General features: G+C 52.7%; 7 protein-coding genes across 7 annotated transcripts; 3 read left to right on the forward strand and 4 right to left on the reverse strand.

The window, feature by feature from the left end:
- Positions 1–43: 43 nt before the first annotated feature.
- On the reverse strand, positions 44–2,713 carry UHO2_03258 (putative vacuolar sorting protein (hbrA); the record flags this gene model as incomplete). The annotated part of the gene is made up of 2 exons (XM_041558173.1): positions 44–1,890; positions 2,260–2,713. 2 exons carry the CDS (start codon positions 2,711–2,713, stop codon positions 44–46), a joined length of 2,301 nt encoding a protein of 766 aa, XP_041414107.1.
- A 748-nt stretch (positions 2,714–3,461) lies between these two features.
- UHO2_03259 (putative cysteinyl-tRNA synthetase) lies at positions 3,462–5,939 on the forward strand (the record flags this gene model as incomplete). The annotated part of the gene is made up of 1 exon (XM_041558174.1): positions 3,462–5,939. One exon carries the CDS (start codon positions 3,462–3,464, stop codon positions 5,937–5,939), a length of 2,478 nt encoding a protein of 825 aa, XP_041414108.1.
- A 136-nt stretch (positions 5,940–6,075) lies between these two features.
- Positions 6,076–7,764, reverse strand: UHO2_03260 (uncharacterized protein; the record flags this gene model as incomplete). Its single annotated transcript, XM_041558175.1, has 1 exon — positions 6,076–7,764. One exon carries the CDS (start codon positions 7,762–7,764, stop codon positions 6,076–6,078), a length of 1,689 nt encoding a protein of 562 aa, XP_041414109.1.
- A 1,842-nt stretch (positions 7,765–9,606) lies between these two features.
- UHO2_03261 (uncharacterized protein) lies at positions 9,607–11,580 on the forward strand (the record flags this gene model as incomplete). Its single annotated transcript, XM_041558176.1, has 2 exons — positions 9,607–10,106; positions 10,170–11,580. 2 exons carry the CDS (start codon positions 9,607–9,609, stop codon positions 11,578–11,580), a joined length of 1,911 nt encoding a protein of 636 aa, XP_041414110.1.
- A 204-nt stretch (positions 11,581–11,784) lies between these two features.
- Positions 11,785–13,359, reverse strand: UHO2_03262 (uncharacterized protein; the record flags this gene model as incomplete). The annotated part of the gene is made up of 1 exon (XM_041558177.1): positions 11,785–13,359. One exon carries the CDS (start codon positions 13,357–13,359, stop codon positions 11,785–11,787), a length of 1,575 nt encoding a protein of 524 aa, XP_041414111.1.
- A 1,193-nt stretch (positions 13,360–14,552) lies between these two features.
- UHO2_03263 (uncharacterized protein) lies at positions 14,553–18,659 on the forward strand (the record flags this gene model as incomplete). The annotated part of the gene is made up of 2 exons (XM_041558178.1): positions 14,553–17,206; positions 17,306–18,659. The coding sequence occupies 2 exons, from the start codon at positions 14,553–14,555 to the stop codon at positions 18,657–18,659; spliced, it is 4,008 nt and encodes a 1,335-aa protein (XP_041414112.1).
- A 244-nt stretch (positions 18,660–18,903) lies between these two features.
- On the reverse strand, positions 18,904–19,866 carry UHO2_03264 (putative NTF2 - nuclear transport factor; the record flags this gene model as incomplete). The annotated part of the gene is made up of 4 exons (XM_041558179.1): positions 18,904–18,919; positions 18,999–19,192; positions 19,289–19,360; positions 19,723–19,866. The coding sequence occupies 4 exons, from the start codon at positions 19,864–19,866 to the stop codon at positions 18,904–18,906; spliced, it is 426 nt and encodes a 141-aa protein (XP_041414113.1).
- Positions 19,867–19,915: the final 49 nt, after the last annotated feature.

Here is a 19,915-nt window from a genome sequence, read left to right on the forward strand (position 1 = left end):
GTATCAACAGTGATTGTCCTAAGAAGAGAGAGTGGGGAGGGGATCAGAGAAGACCCGAGCTGAGATGGCGAATCATCTTATTCCCATTGATCGTGTTGGTAGTTGCCACTACGAATCGTCTGTTTCTCGTTTTGCTGTTCATGAATCGCAAAGCTGCGAGTTCGGTGTATGTCACCCCACCGAGGAAGAATACGAGGGTTGTGGTAATTGCATCTGGGTCCGAAGGCGCTGAGAGCCCGGCTACTCCTCCTTCTCCACTACTGCCAGTAGAGGAAAGGCAAGCAGATTGCACTTCGTCAAAAGTAGCACCGGCAAGTTGGTTCACTACGTCTTCAAACCCACGCCATCCGACAATGGGGTGTGCTCGTGGTGGGGTTCTCGGTTTTCCGGCACCAGTGGTAGAGGATGTGCGGTCGTACGAGGCGTAATTAGGATCTAGCAGGGCTTCCTTTTGCGCGATTGCCTGAACGAGACGAACTGAGAGAGGAGCGTAACCAGAATAGACATACGAGATATCCGCAGGTGCTCTTTCGTCAACTTCGTCATTGATAAGACGAAGGCTCTTACGAACACTTGCGAATCCTCCATTGCCCCCCTCTGCTGCGTTACCCCTCACCTCATTCCCTCCAGCCCCAGCCGCAGCGCTGCTTCCACCTCCAACAACACTACTCAACGCCCCACCCAATCCTCCACCCACAACAGCGGGTGTTTGACCAGCCTTCGTCAAAAGCCCCACCTTCTGAAGCGCCAGCAACAAAGGCAAATACTCATATCCATACGTTTGCACAATCTCCCTCTTCACAAACTCCAGATTCTTGGCCTTGATCCCTCCTCCTACTCCACCTAGCCCTACTACACTGGTCAAGCAGAGCAACCGCAACACGCCAACTAGGTCTCGCTCCTCATTGACCATATCTTCAATCGCACCGTACTGATTCGCCAGATCGATACCCGCTACGCAGTTCTGCTGCACTTCCAACATGCGGTTAAACTCTTCTCTCGCTGTCCATTTCATGATCCTTTCCGTCAGACCCGTGTGAAGCCGGAGTGAAGCATGCTCGGACTGCAGCCCACCAAGTTTACCAACAAACGCACGGATCTGAGAGACAGTTTTGGCTTGGTGTCTACCCTCATAATCTTGGTTGAGACGTCTGGCTGCTCGGTGGAGTCGATCTCCAACGACGGCGAAATTGAGGTTGCGGATTTCAGCGAAGAGCAAATCTGTCCAAGCATCCAATCGATGTTTCCGTTTCTTAGGGGTGCAAGTGAGTTGGAGTGGTGTACCACTACCCGAAGCTTGTGGTTGAGCACCCATCCCTGGCGTTTGAGGCTGTCCACCGGTTAGAAGCGAAGGATCGACTTCCACATGACCGTTACTGATTCCCACCACTTCATCCACCAACCCTTCATACGTGAGCTGGGTGCATAGAGGAGTAGCATAGTCCACAGCCCGATCTATGATGATCAAGCTATCGATGCTTTGACTTGGTGTGGTGAGAGCTGGACTGGATGGATCTGAAGCAAGATGCTCTCGTCGTTGTCTGATCAAGAGATCTGCCAAGCGACGTGCGAGAGCTCCTTTGCCCAAAATGCGCGGGAAGAGTCCACATGCGTGTTGAAGCGTCATGAGCGATTGTGCTGAACGAAAGATAGGGGTATGATCACCGTCGCAATAGATCTTCTTCCACGCTGAATCGTCTTCCAGACTGATCAGGTCGTCGTCGAGAGCAATGAACTCGAGACCGAAATCGAGAAGCGAGACATCTGAGAGAGCCGCTTCCTGGTCGAGGAACTGCAAACATGGCTCAGTTCTGTGCGGGACGAACGAGATCGTATAGGTGTGCTGCAATGGCGAAGTGGGTCTTACACTTCGATCCGCTCGGAGATGCTCTGCATGAATGCCAAGGCAAAGATGAGATCCAAAAGTGTCAGTCTTTGCTTTCCAATGCTTTTCGAGCTTGCACTCAAAGGTAAGAGGGGGAAGAAAAAAGGGGGTGGGAGGAGAAAAGAAATGTCGCCTCCCGGCACAACCCAGCATCCGTGGAAGCGATTAAAGCAGAGCGGGGTTGTATAAAGGAAGGAAACTTCGTTGGGAGCATCCTTGTCAGGAAGATCTCCTTGTTCTTTGGACATTGACTGACCGTATGCCTATCGTTGAGGAAATCTAGTAGGCTCGGCTAATTTAGTCCAAGAGGGGCCGCAGGGGAAAGGGGAAAGAACACAAGGTCATATCATGCAGCAAGAGAGAGAAGTACGTACCAGCAATAGCTTTCATCCACTTGATTTCGGGTCGGCAAATGTAGACGACCGATTTGGTGGGAGCGTTGACGCTTTTCAGGCCTGCTTTAGTTTGTGCTTGGGAGTGAGCTGTGTCTGTGTTGGAAACAAAAGCGGGGGAGGCTGGTTCGAGCCAGAACATCTTTTCAACGCCGTGTTGTTTGAGGCTGGAAACGTCGGCGACAAGGCCAAGGGGTCCAGCTAGGGATGGATCGAGCATGAGGGTTTTTGCTTCGTTGATGGTGTCGAGGGTGGACATAAGTCCTCGACGAGCCAAGTCGGTGAGAATGCGGGTATCGAGACCATCCCAAGGTTCGGCAATGGGTTGAGCCATGGCTGCGGTTGCGGCGCTGGCAGCATCCTTACTGGAGTTGCCATTGGCAGCGGTGGGCGCTGGAGAGCCAGACGGACGAGAGGCAGTCGCCGCCGAAGCCATCTTTGACGACTTGATGTAAAGTGTCCTGATTCACTGCCTCCTCCCGCTGACAGTAATCCCAGTGACGCTTCGCCGATCAGGAGTTGAGGAAGGGTCCAACACTGGTGCGGGAGGAGTTGGTGGTCGATCTGTGAGATGTCAAAGTCAAGAGCGAACGACTCAAGATCTCTGCTGCAGTGGTGATGACTGCGGTAGAGAAGACGGGAGAGTGAGCATTGGATGTGGGCAACGTCGTGTATCGTTGAACCAATCATCGCTTCAAGTTGAGACAGCGACGATCAATCGACACAAGCAAAGAGGAGGCTCGTGCTATTTCCATCTAAAGACATCGGGGACACAAGATCGCAGATTTGCTTCCCACCGACTTCCGATTTCCGATTTCCGAGTCACGAGTCACTTGCCGAACAAAGCTCATTTCCAGCGACAGCGCACAGTGCCTTCCACAGCGAAGGAAGAGAGAGAAAAGAAGGATTGGAACCAACACTTTTCGTCAGGAACGACACCATCAACCCTCTGCTTCATCCCACCACACGATCCCCTCATCTCATCCAGGCTATCGTTCCGATCGCACGTCATCATCGACCGTCGCATGTCGGTGTACAGATCCGGCCTGCTACGTTCGCGCACCTTAGTTTCTTTCGTCGCTCCTTCTTTTGCAACCACGCAACTTGCTTCAACCGCTCCCGTTCGATCTTCACTCTTTGCCCCGAAACGCGAGCTCAGCTGCGCTCGCAAATACAGTCTCATCATGGCAGCTACACAACCCGAGCCTTCTACCTCTGCGTCTGCCATTGTCGCAGCTGCTGCTAGCAAGATCTCGCAACCAGAATGGCACATTCCGCAAAAGCAGGTCCCTGAGCCAGAGCTCAAAGTGTACAACTCGCTCACCCGCACCAAGACTCCCTTCGTCCCCAGAAAGGGTCGCACTGTCACATGGTACAACTGTGGTCCTACCGTCTACGATGCCAGTCATATGGGTCACGCTCGTAACTATGTTACTCAAGATATCATTCGTCGCATTCTTCGCGACTACCTCGGCTACGACGTCCACTTTGTCATGAACATCACCGATATTGACGACAAGATCATTATCAAGGCTCGTCACCAATACCTCCTCAAGCAGTTCCGTTCGCAACACCCTCAGCTAACCAAGCCGCTCCTGAAGGCTGTACAAGATGCTTGGTCTGCCTACTTTGCCAAGAACCTCGAGCGCTTTGCTCCTCCCGTCCCACCGCAAGAGCAGCAGGGAGGGCTTGTTGACGAAGCTGAAAAGGCAAGGGCTGGGGAAGCAGGCTTTGAAGAGATCTCTAGACTCTGTCAAGACGCTGCATGGCTCAAAGCAGCTTCCGATAAGGAGCCCAAGTTCGGCATGTGGTTCTCGGCGCTTGATAAATCGCGTCAGGCACAGGTTGCTGCTGCCATGTCTCTAGCTGCTGCAGATTCCTCGAGCGAAGCTGCTTCCGACCTCATCGACGCGTCTCAAGACGTTCTCGCCGCCCACCTCGACAAGCAGTTCGGCGACACTGTCACAGATCCAGCCGTCTTCCGTGACACCGCTGCCTACTGGGAGGCCGAATACTTTAACGACATGAAAAGGCTACACGTTGAGCCTCCAACCACCTTGACACGTGTCAGCGAGTATGTTCCCGAGATCGTCGCTTTCGTCCAGCAGATCGTCGACCGCGGGTATGCTTACTCCGAGGGTGTCGACGCCGATAAGAAGAATGTCTGGTTTGACACGCGTGCCTTTGATGGTGCCAGAAGCCAGGATGGCAGCTTCGAGCACTCGTACGCCAAGCTTCAGCCATGGTCCAAAGGAAACCGCGAACTGTTGGAGGAGGGTGAAGGTTCCCTCTCGACCTCAACCACTGCCACCGCCGGCAAGCGTGCTGCATCTGACTTTGCGTTGTGGAAATCGTCGAAGCCCGGTGAGCCAGCTTGGCCTTCCCCCTGGGGTCCTGGTCGTCCAGGCTGGCACATCGAGTGCTCCGTCATGGGTTCCGCTGTCCTTGGCGAGACCATGGATATCCACTCTGGCGGTGTCGACCTCATGTTCCCTCACCACGACAACGAGATCGCCCAATCCGAAGCACACCACGGCTGCCGTCAATGGGTCAACTACTTCCTCCACACCGGCCATCTCCACATCGAAGGTCTCAAAATGTCGAAATCCCTCAAGAACTTCATCTCGATCAACGAGGCACTCGAACGATTCACCGCACGTCAACTCCGCATGTCTTTCCTCCTCCAACCTTGGTCCGGACGCATGGACTTTAAGCCTTCCGCTCTCGGTGAGGTCAAGAACGCCGAATCGGCCTTCAACAATTTCTTCGTCGGAGTCAAGGCTAAGATTGCCGAAGCAAAGGCACTGGGCGATGCATACTCGGATGGACAGCATCACTATGGTGCCGCCGAATGTGCACTGATGCAGACTTTGGAGGAAGGGCAACAGGCGTTCCGTGAAGCTATCTGCGATTCGTTCGATACACCAAAGGGTATGGAGATCCTGTTGGACTTGGTCAACAAGGCGAATGTGTACGAGAAGAGCCATGACAAGCGTGTCAATGTCAACATTGGTGTTCTTACCGCTTTGGCACGATACGTGGGCGATATGCTCAAGATGCTCGGTCTAGGTGAAGGCCCTGCGCTCGCTGCAACTCAGGAGATTGGTTGGGGTGTAGCTGACGAGTCAGGTGAAGGTGCTGGGTCGGCAGTGAACAAGGAGGAGTTGCTACTGCCATACTTGCGCGCGCTCAGCACTTTCCGTGACGCTGTTCGCAATCTCGCACGCAGTGGCGCTCCCGCCTCGGAATACCTCAAACTCTCCGATGCACTCCGCGACAACGATCTCGTCGACCTTGGCGTTGCTCTTGAAGACACAGAAGACGGTAAAGCATTGGTCAAGCTTGTCCCCGCAGCGCAGTTACAAGCTGCAAAGCGCGAAAAGGAGGCAGCAGCGGCAGAGAAGGCTGCACGTAAGGCTCAAGCTGCAGAACAGGCGAGGTTGAAGCGATTGGAGAACTTGGAAAAGGGTAGAACAGCACCAGAACAGATGTTCAGGACAGAGGAGTACACAGAATGGGATGAGAGAGGGTTGCCGACTAAAGATAAGGAAGGAGCTGAGTTGCCAAAGAAGAGGAGAAAGAATTTAGAAAAGGACTACGAGAAGCAGACTAAGCTGCATAAGGAGTTCTTGGAGGCGAAGGGCAAGGGCGAGATTCAATAGACAGATTGCGCAACGCTCGTAGTGTTTCACTGATCGAATGTCAAAACAGTCACCACAGACAGTCATAGGTTTGATGTGTGTGTTGAAACTGTGTAATATACACGTTGAATACAAGCAATGTGAGGCTGGACCTAGATTACGACGACACCACCTCAATCTTGGCAAACTTCTTGATGTCATCTGCCGAAACAGCCGCCAACTCATCCTGTAAAGCAGGAATAAACGTCCCCGGGCCCTTAACATCCTCCCTCACTGCCGCTTTTTCACTTGCGATCGTCATAGCCAACAATCCGGTTAGCGCTCCGACCAACAAATCCACCTTCCCGTGAGCCACCAACGTGTTACCCAACGACTCCACTTTCTCCTGCTGGGTCTTGGCAAGGTTGAAAGCAGCCGCCAGCCCCGCACCCACAGTAACGCCCAAAGCGCAGCCACTTCCAGTAATCGCACCCAACAACGGATGTCCATTATCACTCGTAATCACCGTCTCACCATCGGTCAAGTAATCTTTCTTACCTGAAAGCAGCACCAAACATCTCTCCTTCCTCGCCAATCCTTTTAGCAACCCGATGGGGTCCTTGAGTTGACCAGCGCCAGAGTCTACACCTCTGCTCTGAACTTGATCGGATTTGCCTGCGATACTGGCCAATTCAGCGGCGTTTCCTTTGAGAAGGGTAACTTGGGTATGGTTGAGAATGCTGCGTACAACATCTTTGCGAAACTGCGTTGCGCCCCCACCTACGGGGTCGAGAACGACGGGTTTGAGGTAACGGTTGGCTGAGGTGCCGGCGACGTACATGCCTTCGCGAGAGGCCGGGGAGATGGTACCGATGTTGAGGACTAGTGCGCCGACAGCGAGGGAGAGGTCGGCTGCTTCATCTGCTTCGTGCGACATAATCGGGGAGGAGGAAAAGGCGAGCGCGAGGTTGGCTGACATGGTGGATGAGACGTGCGAGGTAATGGTTTGGATCAGGGGTGGGCCGTGGACTCCTTCTCGATGGAATGCGAGAAGTTCGGCTGCATGAGTTTTGTACCACTCTGCGTCTTTCTTTGTTGAAGAGGGGAGAGCGAAGGCTGATGTTACACCCTGAGCAGGCGAAGAAGCGATAGAAGCTTTGAGGCCAGCTTTGTAGGCTCGTACGATACCAGCGAGTTCTTGAGCAGCCTTGTCCGAATCAGCACGACCAACAATCGCCGAAATGACAGCGATTCCGTCCGGTGCATTAACCTCGCTCGTAGCACCAAACAACGTTCTTGCAGCTGTCTTCTGATTCAACCCCCCAATGAGCACGCAAGGCATCCTCTTTCCCCCTCCCTTGTTCAGCTCTTCTACAATCGCTTGTGCACCACTACACCCGATTACCTTGTCCTCTGTGATCCCCGCCTTACTCTGCGTCCCATAACAAGGCCCAACGCCAGCGTAGTCAGCTGCACCCTCCTCCTTCGCCTTCTTCGCCTGTTCGAGGTTCTTCACCGAGATACCCAACAATCTCTTTTCGCCCAGGATCCGCCTTGCATCAGTGGCCGGGATGTCCTCTTGACCGATGTGGAGGCCAACCCGTTCAGGAAGTGAGAGACAGACGGAAAGATTATCGTTGATCAGCATGGGGACGTTGTACTTGTCGCATATGGCAAGGGATTTCTGTGCGATTTCGAGGAACTCGTTTGTTTCTGCATTTTTCTCGCGGATTTGGACAACGGTGACGTTGCCTGCGGAAAGACAACGGTCGAGGGATTCATAGTAGTCGACGCCGGGTGGAAGAAGTTCGCGGCCTGTGACGAGGTAGAGCGAGTAGTCGATTTTGGTTTTGTCGAAGGACGACATTCTGACCGGATATGAGATGGTTGATGATGGTTAGGGTAAGGGGGAAGGCTACGCCGGCCAAGTTGACGTCAAAGAAGTTTGGACCATGACCATTTCTTCTTAGCAAAGATCGGCAATAATGCAGAGAGTCGAGTCAACAGATTCTTTGATGCGTCCGTGCGTGGAAAGGGGTCCGGTTATATTTATTTATTGCCTTTGTGTGAGGTCGCAACTCCAAACAGTTCTGGCATGAACCTCGGTTGTTACACCGCCAATTCTGATTCCGTAATAAACGTTTTCTAGGTTTTGCATGCACGTCAAAGATCGCATCGAACCCTTTCTAAGCGCCATATCAATTTGGTCCTGCACAACTTCCCTCACCCCGACCACTCTTTATGGGGCAGCGACCTGTACATCACACATGCGCCGAAACTTGCACATCAGTTGACATATCCCCACCTACCATGAAATCTCGCATGACCTTCCATCGCCTGACTTGCTAATGCATGCACAACTGTGCCGCTTCCTCCACGGGCCAAATCAGCCTTTTCTAAGCTAGGCGCTGGATGCAATAGCTCATCTGTACCTTGTGCATCTCTCGTCAACTTTGAGTTCGTCCAAGACCGTCGTCCCCTTGCACCGAGTTCCCAGCAGCCTAGCTGTCCGTTCATTTACCCTCTACCTCTCTTCCGTTTCTGCCCTAGCTTCACACAGAGGGAAAGGACATAGCCGACGATCATACGATAGAGGTACTCCTAAACGGCAATGACGACAAGATGGCCTGACCTTCCTTTTCTCCGTGCACCCCTTCGCGGGTCTTCTCTCATGCCCTTCATGACATCCATTCTCACAGAAGCGTTAAGATCCAATCACACACTTGCAGATCGCATCGGCTCGCATGGCGCATTGCCTTAACAGCCCCGTCCCATGGTTGAGGCTTCAATGTACAGGAGCTGCCAAAAACTGCATGATCAGTTCTCTTGAGTCTGCTCTGCAATTTGTCCGCCGCCTTGCTGGCTAGTCCGTGGCGACTTTCAACAACCAGCAACCCTTCCTTCTTGTGTCTGAGCATTGTCTCCCCTGAACAAGGGAGAAAAAGACACATTCGTCCTCGCTCTCTTCGCTTCCTATCCTTCCACCACAATCAACTTTCTTTCTCTTCCACTTCTTTCTTCCCTCCCCCTCTTCTCTATACCTTTTACTTTTCTAGCTGGCTTTGCTGTGGCTTCCTCTTCTTCGACTCGACTTTCTATGAGAACTCCGACACCTGGTGCTCAGCAGAAACAGAACGAGAACCAAATCCACCACTACCATCACCTTATTCGCTAGTCGAATCATCCTTCAGCAGCCAGTAGAGCATTATTTTCACTTCTTTCGGTGCATTAGAACCGGTTTCTTTCGCAAACAAGCCGGAGTTGGAGGGAAACAAGCCTTTCTTGACGAAGCCGAGAAGCCGGCAAGGGGGATTCAATCTCGACAACAACCTCGACGGATCTCTGGTAGATCAAATTTCATCCCACAACCCATACTCATCATCAACCTCAGTTGGAAAGCAGCAGCAAAGTGACAGCTCGTCATTAGTAGTGTTCCAACGCGTGTCTCACACACCAAAAAGTCGTGAGTAACTTACCCTTTCCTCTACCGAATCCTCCTCCCTTCCCGTGCTCCTATAGCCCCGCAGCATGCGAATGTTAGGAGGGAGTCTCGGACGAATTCGCCCGGCGTCAGACCCATCCCTCGGGGAAGAGCATCCTGATCTACTGATGACCGATGCCTCCTCCTAGCGTCATGTAGAATATCTAGCTAACTTTCCCACCTCCTCAGCCTTTCCTACCTACCTACTTCATCCAGCTCAAAACAGCAATGGTATCATCTCCCAAGTCGAGCCGCCGTACCAAAGCAAGCGGTGCTTTGGCACAACTAGCTGTAGCATGCGCTCTCAGCACGGCGACTCTCGCCTGTGCCGCCAGCCCAGGTCTAGGGTCATGGTGGAAGCGTCAAGATCCGACCGCAGCAACGAATCAGGACCCATCAGTGCTAAAGCTAATCAGCGCGACTGGTCCGTACGCTACTCTGGTACCAGGTAGCGGGAATGGAAACGCAGATGCTATCCAGTCTGCTGTGGGTATGAGCGGGGATATTCCCTCTCAGGCTTTTTCTGCTTTGGCTCCGGCTGAGACTGCTGCTACTCCAACTGACGGTGCGGCAGATGCTGTGATGCAGGCAGTCGAAGCCACAGTTAGCCCCACTGCTAGTGCTGCTTCCAAGGTGGCAAGCGAGAGTCTAGACCGCAGTCAAGAATCTCAGATGCATAGCGAGCCTTCTGCAGAACCCACGGGTGAAGGCGAAGTCTCAAGCTGGACGTACGACCCTGGAGCGTTCGGTTGAGGGTTTGGGACTGAACCAGCCGTGACTACACAATGCAGCATCTCTGCTCCCTCCAGCACTCCCAGTATCGACCCTGCTGAAGCGCTCGCTGAGTCTGTTCTCTCCAATGCCGCTTCCGATTCCGACTTCTCATTCGCATTCCTCGCCCCCGCCTCCGCCGTCCCGCCCGCCACTCCAACCCCAACTATCCCCCTCCACCGTCGTCAATACCCCATTCAAACGGAAGATCGCGAATCAAACCTCTTCCCCCTCTTCACATCCTACCTCACCCTCCAACCGCCTTCCACCACTATCGTCAACTTTGGTCCCACCCCTAACTTAAACATGTCCTCGATCCCGCGCCGCGCACCCGGCACAGGCTCGGGCAACGGTGAAGCACCGAGTGACATTAACAATCCCAACTCTCCCGACGTCGGCTGGCTCGATCTCCAAGTCGGTGCTGTTCCTTACAAGAATGGTGATCTCATCGCTAGCATTGTTTGGGTGTTGGCTACGATTGCGTTGATTCCGTTGTTGTTGATTCGATTGTTGAGGAGGAGTAGTTTGATCTCGATGGTGTTGCTGACGGTGATTGTTTATATGGTGTTGATGTTGGTTGCCTTTGGTGTTAGGGCCAGGTTGAGCGCTACTACTCCCACGACGAGCTTGATGAATGTCGAGGGTATTATTCTAGCGGTGTTGGTTCCATTGCTCATCGAACCATTGTTGCATCTGCTTGGGTTGTACTCGCAACAAAGTGGAAGGAGTACAGGAGTACCTCAAGCAGCGTTGATCTTGCGAATCCTCAACTTGATCGTTTTCCTCCTCTTCCTCGTTGCAGCTGCATACTACGCTTCTTGGCTCGACAGCAGGAACAAAGCCTTGCAAATGACACAAACCGCACAAGATCTCCCCGGAATCACGCCACCCAAAGTCACCCGGATCGGTCCAGTCGTAGCCTCAGTACTCGTAATCATCGTCATCCTCGGAGCAGCTCTTCTCATCCCCATAGCTAGGGGCGATAGCGGTAGCATGCGTCCAGGTGGATTCTTCTTTGTCCTTCTCCTCCTCCTTTTTATCTCTACTGTCTGGCGTCTCTTGCAAACTCTCCACGCAACTACTCGCATCTCTGCGGAACTCGGCGGAGAACTTGACTCAAACAACCTCCTTCCATTCTTTAAGGGTGGAAGTAGTAACAGTACGACGGATAACCAAAGGGTGGCTCAAGGTTTGAGTTTGGCCCCACAAGGCATGTATGGGCCGAGAACGGAAGGAATCGCATGGGAACAGTTACAAGTGACAATGGCTAGTAGGAGTGCGCCCCAAACACCATTGATTTTCAACCTGGTGTATGTATTGCCGATGTGGTTGATGGTTTTCTTGCTTTTCTTTGCACATGCACCTGTGAAGAAGGATGGTGAAGTTGCCGCTGAGGGTGGAGATAAGGCTGTGGCTGTTGCCGAGGTTTAAACCCTGACCTACAGTCTGTAGCTTGTGTTTTCCCTTTTGTACTTAGTTCATTCTCCCCTAACCACAATATTATCAACTAAACCCCCTTTGAGAGGATGTGTACAAGGAGATCGATGGCGAACAGATGTATTAGTTGTCTATTGCTAAAAGTACATGTATGCGAAATGACAAAGAAAGAAAGATCTAAAATTGCCATGCTGCGCTCTACGAAAGAGTAAACTGGCTCTTACTCCTGATCCTCTTGCCATACCTATAGAAAAGAAAAGGAACCGGAATCATCAACACGTTCAATCCTGCTAAAAACGCACTGGCACCTGCCGGTGTCATTGCCGTATACATCTGTCTTGCGAAAAGTGGGAAGGCAGCAGCCCAACTGCTCCTACAGAACGAATTGGCCGCCATGGCACTCGCTGCTACCGGTCTATACGCGTGTGTAGTATAGGTAAATACCGCAGTGTAAATATAGCTGATACCAAACCCGAAGACTAGAGTTGCGAGAACGGGTAGGATCCAGTGAATTGAGCGATAAGTTGTAAACGCGAACCAAAACATTCCAATGGGAAGACAGATGGCGCCGACCATTGCTACGGGGAGACGGAATTCAGGTTCGGCAACACCGTTACCTTTGGTTTCGACAAGACGAGTGTAGTGCCGAGCCCAAAAAGGCATGGTGCAAACGGCAGAGATCATTCCTATTCCGATACCGAGGAAGGAAAGACCGATTTGTTGAAGATTGAATCCGTGTTGGGCGAATACGATTGGGAATGCTACGAAGAAGAGATACAGAATACCGAGGAGTAAAGCTGACCAGAGACAGAGGAGGAGAAGCATTGCTTCGCGAATAAGGAGTTGGAAAGGTCGAGTAGATGAGGTAAGGATAGTGCTAGCGAGTGATTTTTGGGCTACGACACGTTCGTGTTGGGCGTATAGAGCGTCGTTGCCGGTTTCCTTGCGCAATCCTTTCGCCTTTTTGGAGAGGAGCACAGGAGCGTAGGATTCAGGACCGAAAAAGACGAGAATAGCGAGCATAACAGCAGACCAGATGTTGATGGTGAAAAAAGTCCATCTCCAGTTGGTGTTCTGGTTGATAAAGCCACTCAACAATGGTCCGAATACGGGGCCGAGGAAGGGGCCGTTGGTGTAGATGGCCATGGGAACGAAAATGTCACTTGCTGCAAAGACGTCTGATACCGTACCCCCCGCTACACTTAGGAATGCCGAGCCGCAGAATCCGGTGAGGAAGCGGAAGATGAGGAATAGCGCCAAGTTGTTCGCGAAGGATACCGGCAACCCTAGGAGCGTAAAGGCGGTGTAGGAGACGAGATATACTGGGCGACGGCCATAAAACTCTGAAAGAGGCCCTAGTAGCATTGGGCCGATGCCAAGTCCAACTACAAACAGCGACAATCCCAAGATTGCTACCTCTCTGGAGATCCCAAACTCGTCCTGGATCCCCTGGTATGCATTGCTGATGATGGAGGAAGTGTTGGTAACGCAGAATGCACAAGAAGAGACGACGACAAGAAGCATGATTTTCCGTCCCCGGGCCCAGTTGAGCGGGTTCTGGGGATCATTCTCGGACCAAGTGACCAAGTTTGGGTCCTTTTCCGCTACATGTTTTTTTGCTATCGAGGTGTTGTGTGATTGCTCTTTGGTGTCTGGTGTTGTGGAGTCCGACTTAGTTTCGCCCTGTTCTAGCTGTGAAGCGGTCTTTGGTGAGTGGTGGCAAGTGGAGGCAGCGTCATGGGAGCTTGTGCTGGGTCTGGCGGTGTCCGACATGCAGGTTCGCTGTGATGATAACGCCGGCGTGTCCATCGCGCCATCCAGACTTGCGAGTGTGGAGATGTTGGCGGAAGAGGAGGTGGTGATGATGATGGTGGTCAGGTCGAAAGGCAAGTCAGGCCAACAAGTGTCGCAAGGCATTCTGTGGTTGATCCTTCAACAAGTTCATGCTCCGAGCTTCCGAGGATACGACTAGATCTCCCGATGAAATTACTTCTTCACCTAAGATCGGCAGATGAAGACGCGCTTTGAGGATGTGACACTTTCGAATGTGATCTTTAGACTTGTCACTTGTCATCGCCCGCCCGCCAATCTCGCTTCTGACAGTCACATCAGCCTCATCGCAAGCTGAGAACTGCCTCAATCACTACAGCAGTGCCGTATCTCTTCCGACATCCGACCATTTCAGAAAGTGTCATTCGGCTCATCATCGTCGCAATTCAAGCAACCACTTTGCCTTTCATCATCACTACACTCTCCTCCTCCTACTCTACCACCGCCTCCCCTCCTTCTTCTGGTGCGCGACCTCCGACGTAGCGCCAGAGAATTGAGCGCCCATCATTCATCCTCCATCCAATCCGCTCAACATCCCCACACGCCGTCGCAGGACTCAAAGCGCAAACCTGCAAGACGCGCTCAACTGTCGTATCAACCTCTCTTCCTTCAACAACAACAACAATAATCAAGACGTCAGCAGCAGTAGTAGTAGTTCAACACACAACAGGTCCACATCTGACCTCACACACGCAAGCAGAAGCTATCCTCCACCGCCTGCAAGCTCTTTTCTAACAGCAGCAGCAGGCTACGCTACCTCCTCAGGTCCGTCTGGCTCTCTCGTCGACGACATAGTCAGCACGGGCCACAACCCTGCCCTTCGCAAAGTCCTTTTTCAGCTAGGTTCAGCTCAGGCTCCTGATTTGGCTGCTGCTGCTGCTGTCGGCTCGCTCTCATCTGCTCCGGCTGCGAACTCGAACTCATTGTCATCCTCTGCTACTGGCGAGGCTGCACCAGACAACGGACAAAGTTTGCAGAACAAAGAGCAAGCCGACTCTAAGAACGAGTCAGGACCCGACAAAAGCAGCAGTGAGGCAATCGCTCGTCCCGTTCCGCGCCCACAGCCATTCACCGGCGGCATCTCATTCCGACAGCATCTCGAGCGAAGTCAAGTCCAGCTCCAACAACCTTCCGCCATGTCCAACCAGAACATGCAGTCGCAGCAAGGCCAGCAACAGCAACAGCAACAGCAACAGCAACAGGATGGCCCGCTTGACTCGGTTACTCTTGGCCAGCTTCGTAACCTGATCGTAGTTGACAAGCCCAAGTCGCGCCAATACGACTTCCCAATCGATGCAGACGCCGACACGATGCAGAACGAGATCGACGAGTTTTACTCATACGTCGAAGTGCCTCAGACAGCCGAGAACAGAGCTGCTTGGGAAGAGTGGTGCGCCATGCCTGCTCACTTGCGCAATGCTGGCTACTCGTCTACAGGGTCAGAGATGGGCGCTGAGCCGTCCACTTTGTCCAACCATGCACAGCTGGCTAAAGGTGGTGGTGCACTAGGTCTCGGTCTCAATCAAGGTGCAGGTGCGACGTCTGATGCGACCAACAGTGCTCCAAGAGGAAGGAGGCCGAGCTTGGCTGAGCCTCTGCTGGGAGAGTGGACCACACTCGGCAGTGTCACTCGTCGTCGCATTCTTCAGTCGCTTCTGTCCGCACTCGAGGTCAGAGATCCCGAAGCCAGATTCCGCGCTTCTCGAGCGCTTCTCTACCTGCTTCAAGGTGCCTTTGCTGACACCGCCGGACCGGAACACCAGCTTCACTGGCTTCTGGAGAATGCTCACATGGTCCGGTCACTCGGCGGTCTGGGCGAGATCTACTCTGCCATCAAGCTCGCAAGCTGGAAGCACGACTATCTCAGTTCGCTCCCCGACCACATCCCAGCGCACCAACCCAGCGAGGCAGGTCAACAAGGCCCGGTCAACGCTCCACTGCTCACACCAGAGGCTAAGCTAGAGTATCTCGACGAGATCAACCTCGAGCTCGCACTCCACTTTGCTCAGCTCTACTCACTTCTCGAGAGTTCAAGAGGTGGAGAAGAATGGGGTGACGAGCTCATGTCTCTCGACCCTCCGCTTCCTATCTTTCTCTTCGGTCTGGTCGCTTCCTTGCGAGAGAAGAGTGCAAAGGGTTACCCGGTCAAAAAGCTACTTCTGTTGCTGTGGAAGTCGCTGCTTTCGTGTCTCGGAGGCATGAAGGATGTTGAGCGATGCAAGTTGCTCGCTCGCCAGATCGAGGGTTTAGGGCCCATCGATAAGTCGACCAAGCGAAACGTGCTCAAGTCTGACCCGCTCGACTTTCAGGATTTCCAGCATGAGATCTCGGTCAAGTATCCCACCTTCGAACCACCAAAGCGTCAAGAGAACGATTTGCCGCTGGATAAGCTTGCCAGTGCCATTCATCCTATTCCGCCACGCAAGCCGTTTAGCAACAATGTTGATGGTAATCGAGGATATCCTGGTGGGCCGCAGCAGGGGCCAAACAGTATGCTTCCCGGAACACCTGCACCTTCGCCGCCTCCCTCTCCGAAGCCGAACAAGGCGAAATACCAGACGGACCAGACTCGACCCTTCATCTTCCCATACAGCAGGCAGGTGCATGGTGCAGGTCGGCTCGTGCCACGCAGTATTGAGGAGGCTTCCAAGCTCTACACCGAGCATATGCATGTCAGTCTGGAGCTCTGGCAGACTTGGAGGGTGCGCGAGCAGTGTATTCAGGACGAGAGTGGAGTTGGTAGTGCAGCGGATGGCACTCGGATTGGTCTTGGTGTCAAGTCGGCCGCATCGAAAGCCTATGCTGGGAGGACGGATGCTGCTTCGTCCTCGCAAGGCAGTCGCAGTCCTGTCACTTCCGAGGCATTCCCACCACGCGGCAACTCGGAGCGCACTTTCAAGGTCAAAGGCGAAGCGACGTACGAGCATTTAGTGGAGATTGAAGAAGATATTGAAGCCGAACTACGCGCTGTGCAAGGTGACCATATGCTCGCTGCGCTTGATAATCCTCGGCACACTGAACTCATTGATCAGCTAGCCCAAAAACGTGCAGATGTTCGTCGCTTGCAGCGCGTTGATCAACTCTATCGTGCCGTCCTACCCCAGCTGCAATCATCCGTGATTGTACTGCTTAAGCTGTTGCTGGCTACAGTCACTTCCGTCAACGTCAACTCAGCTCACGCAGCAGCCATTGCCGAAGGCGCAGCCATCGACGAAGCTCCACCTCCCACCCTCGAAGACGTCGATGTTGCTCGTCATCGCGAAATCCTCACCAAAGCCGTCTCTGCCATCCTTCTTCTCTGCTTGAAATGGTTCAAAGCGAGTCATGTGATGAAGTTCAACTACCTCTCCCAAGTACTCGTCGACAGTAACGTCCTCCTTCTCATCCTCAAGATTTTTGGACTGCAGGAAATTGCACATAGCGTAAAAACCGAAAACGAAGCTAAAAACTTCCGATTCTTCAACTACTGCTACCTCAACGGCGGTCGTGAAGCTCGAGGTGCCCGAGCGGAAGACTCGCTCATGTCAAGACATAACATCATTGGTCCAGTTGCCATTAATCCTGGTACCACTTCCCCGCCACCTGGTAAAGTAACAACTCTACCTGATGGAACGGAGATCGAAGTAGTCAGCGACTATTCCTGGCGCAATTTCTTCTCCTCCATCAACTTCACCCGGATCCTTCAGAAGTTGACAAAGCGGAAAGTGCATAGAATTCTGCTCTTGGTGCAGTACAAAAGTTCAGCCATCCTCAAACGCTCCCTAAAGGTTCCACATCAAGGGTTGGAATTGTACGTGTTGAAGGTGATCAAGAGTCAGATTCCGTTCTGTGGAAGGAAGTGGAGACAGAGTAATATGCGGGTGATCACGAGTATCTATTTGAATTGTAGGCCGGACCTGAGGGATGAATGGTTAAGTGGGTCGGATGTGGAAGCGGATGTAGAGGATTCCTTGCCGCAGGAACAGGCGCTGAGGAGCTTGGTAAAGTTTTATAACAATACGAGGTTTGGGCCTCCACAGGCGGTGAGTGGGGGTCATGGTGAGGGTGGAGGGCAAGGGCACAGAAGATCGATTAGTACTAGTGCGGAGAGGCATCAGCAGGATCAGCAGTCGCAGGGTCAGGGTCAACAACAGGCTGGGCAGGGGTCGCAGTTCCAGCAACAACAACAGCAGCAGCAGGGACAACAGCAGGGGCAGAATCAAGCTGGAGCGCAATCAGATCAATCGCAACAGCAAGCACAACAGCGTGGTGTTGGTGGAGCAGCAAACGGCGAAGGCGGAGCAAACGATACCGCGCCACACGCCGCCACACTCTCTCCCACACGGACTTCCAATGGTCCTTCGTTTTTCGAGTCCGATGTGCTTCCGCCATTGCGTAGATCGCACCAGACTTCGGCACCGGGTGGATACATCCCAGACGATGTGGTAGAAGGCTACCTCGACACGTACGAAGATGTTTTGGGCGAAGTCTTCGGCGAGAACGTCTTTTATCCTTCCGTTTATTCTTCCGATCCCGGACATGAGGGTGGCGGTGGAGCTGAAGGGGATCCAACACACAGTGATGGTGCTGACAATTCAAATGCTGCATCCGGCTGGAGTTCAGGCAAGTGGGGATTAACCCATCAAGGTTCCTCCACTGCTTGGGCTCGACTGGGCGAAATCTTGGGCGAAACAGTCACCGATTCAGATACTTCCTCCATCGACGCTTCTCGTTCTGACCCAACCGATCCTTCCACTGCCACCGACGACGAAGGGGAAGATGAGAATAGGAATGATTGGGAGCATCTCTCGCCTAAAGAAATGCGATATCTTTCTTCCGGGGTGCTTTCTCCTCCTTCACCCTCTCCAATTCCGTTGGGTGGGGGTGGAAAGCAACCTTCGCCCCTCCAATCACCCCGCACCGCTGCATCGCCTTTGCATGGGGGATCGGCGCTAGACACTTCCCCCGGATCTCCAATCCGTCCTTTCACAATTAGTGGAAGTGGAAGCAGACCAGGAAGTAGGAGAAACTCTAGGTCCAATTCGGATTCCAGTCCTCTACGACCAGTGTTGACGGACTGGAAGAATGACGACGAGCTGGATAGTCTGGATTTGTTGGCTCAAGCTGAGGCTAGGAGAGCTGAGGAACAGCAAGCGGAGGAAGCGGGCGAAGATGAGGAGGAGGGAGTGGAAAGTGGACCGTTGCCATTGCAGAGGAGGAAGTCCGGTGGAATAGATGAAGTTGAGCATATATTTGGTACCTAAACCCTCACCTCTTATTCCCCTTTGTCAATCGCAATCACAATGGTTTGAAAGCCCAGCACCTCAGACCGTAGCTGTGATCTGTTGTTTGATGAGACCGCATCCGTCGAGATCAAAGACCAAGAAGCATCAGCTTCGGCATCCAACCAAACCACGATCGGGACATTGACACTGCGAATCAAAATACGAGCATTGCTTGAAACTGCACATTTACAATCGCCCTTAGACTGGGTCGGTACATCTTTGTTTAACCGTAGTTAAGACTGTACCAATCAGAACGCAAGTAGCATATCAGTATTCAATGCTGTCCCTGTCTCTTGTTGAGGCTGCGAGTGTGCTTACCGGAAGATATCATTAAAGACATAGAAAGAGCCGTTTTCAGGGTTCAACGTGAAAGTCTGAGAGAATTTGAGTGGGTTTGCACCATCATCGACAACGAGCATTCCTGTAACAAGGACGACAAGGCTGTTACCATCGCCGGTGGGCTGTGCATCACGAGTTTCGACTTTGTGTTGGACTTTGGTGAACGGCAAGCCCTACGATACACAGCAACGTAATGGTGCAAGGAAGAAAGGAGATGTGAGTAAGGGGGGAGATGGAGAAGGAGGTGACACAGGTGGAAGGGAACTTACGGTGAGCTTTTCGACGATAGCTTGAGCTCCCTGAACTTGCGAGCCTTCGAAAGTGAGCATTGAGTTTGCTCGCTGTGATCATCGAAGAAGGTGCAAGTGGATGTAGAGATTGGCAAAAGGCGGAGTTGTTTTGATAGATTTGGGAGCGGGATGAAAAGGCAAGGCGATAGGTCAGTTTGAGCTGTACACTGAACAGCTGTGGGATCGAGGACCAGCCAGCACCTAGCTCCGTTGAATCTAGTTGCTCCATATTCCTGCCGCTGTGTGGCTTCGATCGTCAGGCCTCCTCCGGACATAGCTTTTACAAGGAGACCCTTTGCAATATTGCAACGTTGGAGCCACGCAGTATCCGTCGCAACAGTATCCTGACTTGCGCTGGGCTGACTAGCTGAGTCCCCGATCCATCATCGCTCTCGCTGAGCTGAGGCACGTACGTAAAGGTTGACCAACTGGTTCCGATCAGCGTCGAAAGTCGAATAGTAGAAGTCGGTGAACTGCTGGGCGATCTGCTCCATGTTGGGCAACGTTGATCCTAAGGTTGATAGAATAGATGGTGGTGGTGACGATACTAGTAGCATTCGATGAGAGAAGTGATGGAGTTCCGGTTTGATGTTTTCTCGAAGCAAC

Source organism: Ustilago hordei (genome assembly GCF_900519145.1).
Source record: "Ustilago hordei strain Uho2 genome assembly, contig: UHO2_contig_05, whole genome shotgun sequence".
Lineage (NCBI taxonomy): Eukaryota > Fungi > Basidiomycota > Ustilaginomycetes > Ustilaginales > Ustilaginaceae > Ustilago > Ustilago hordei.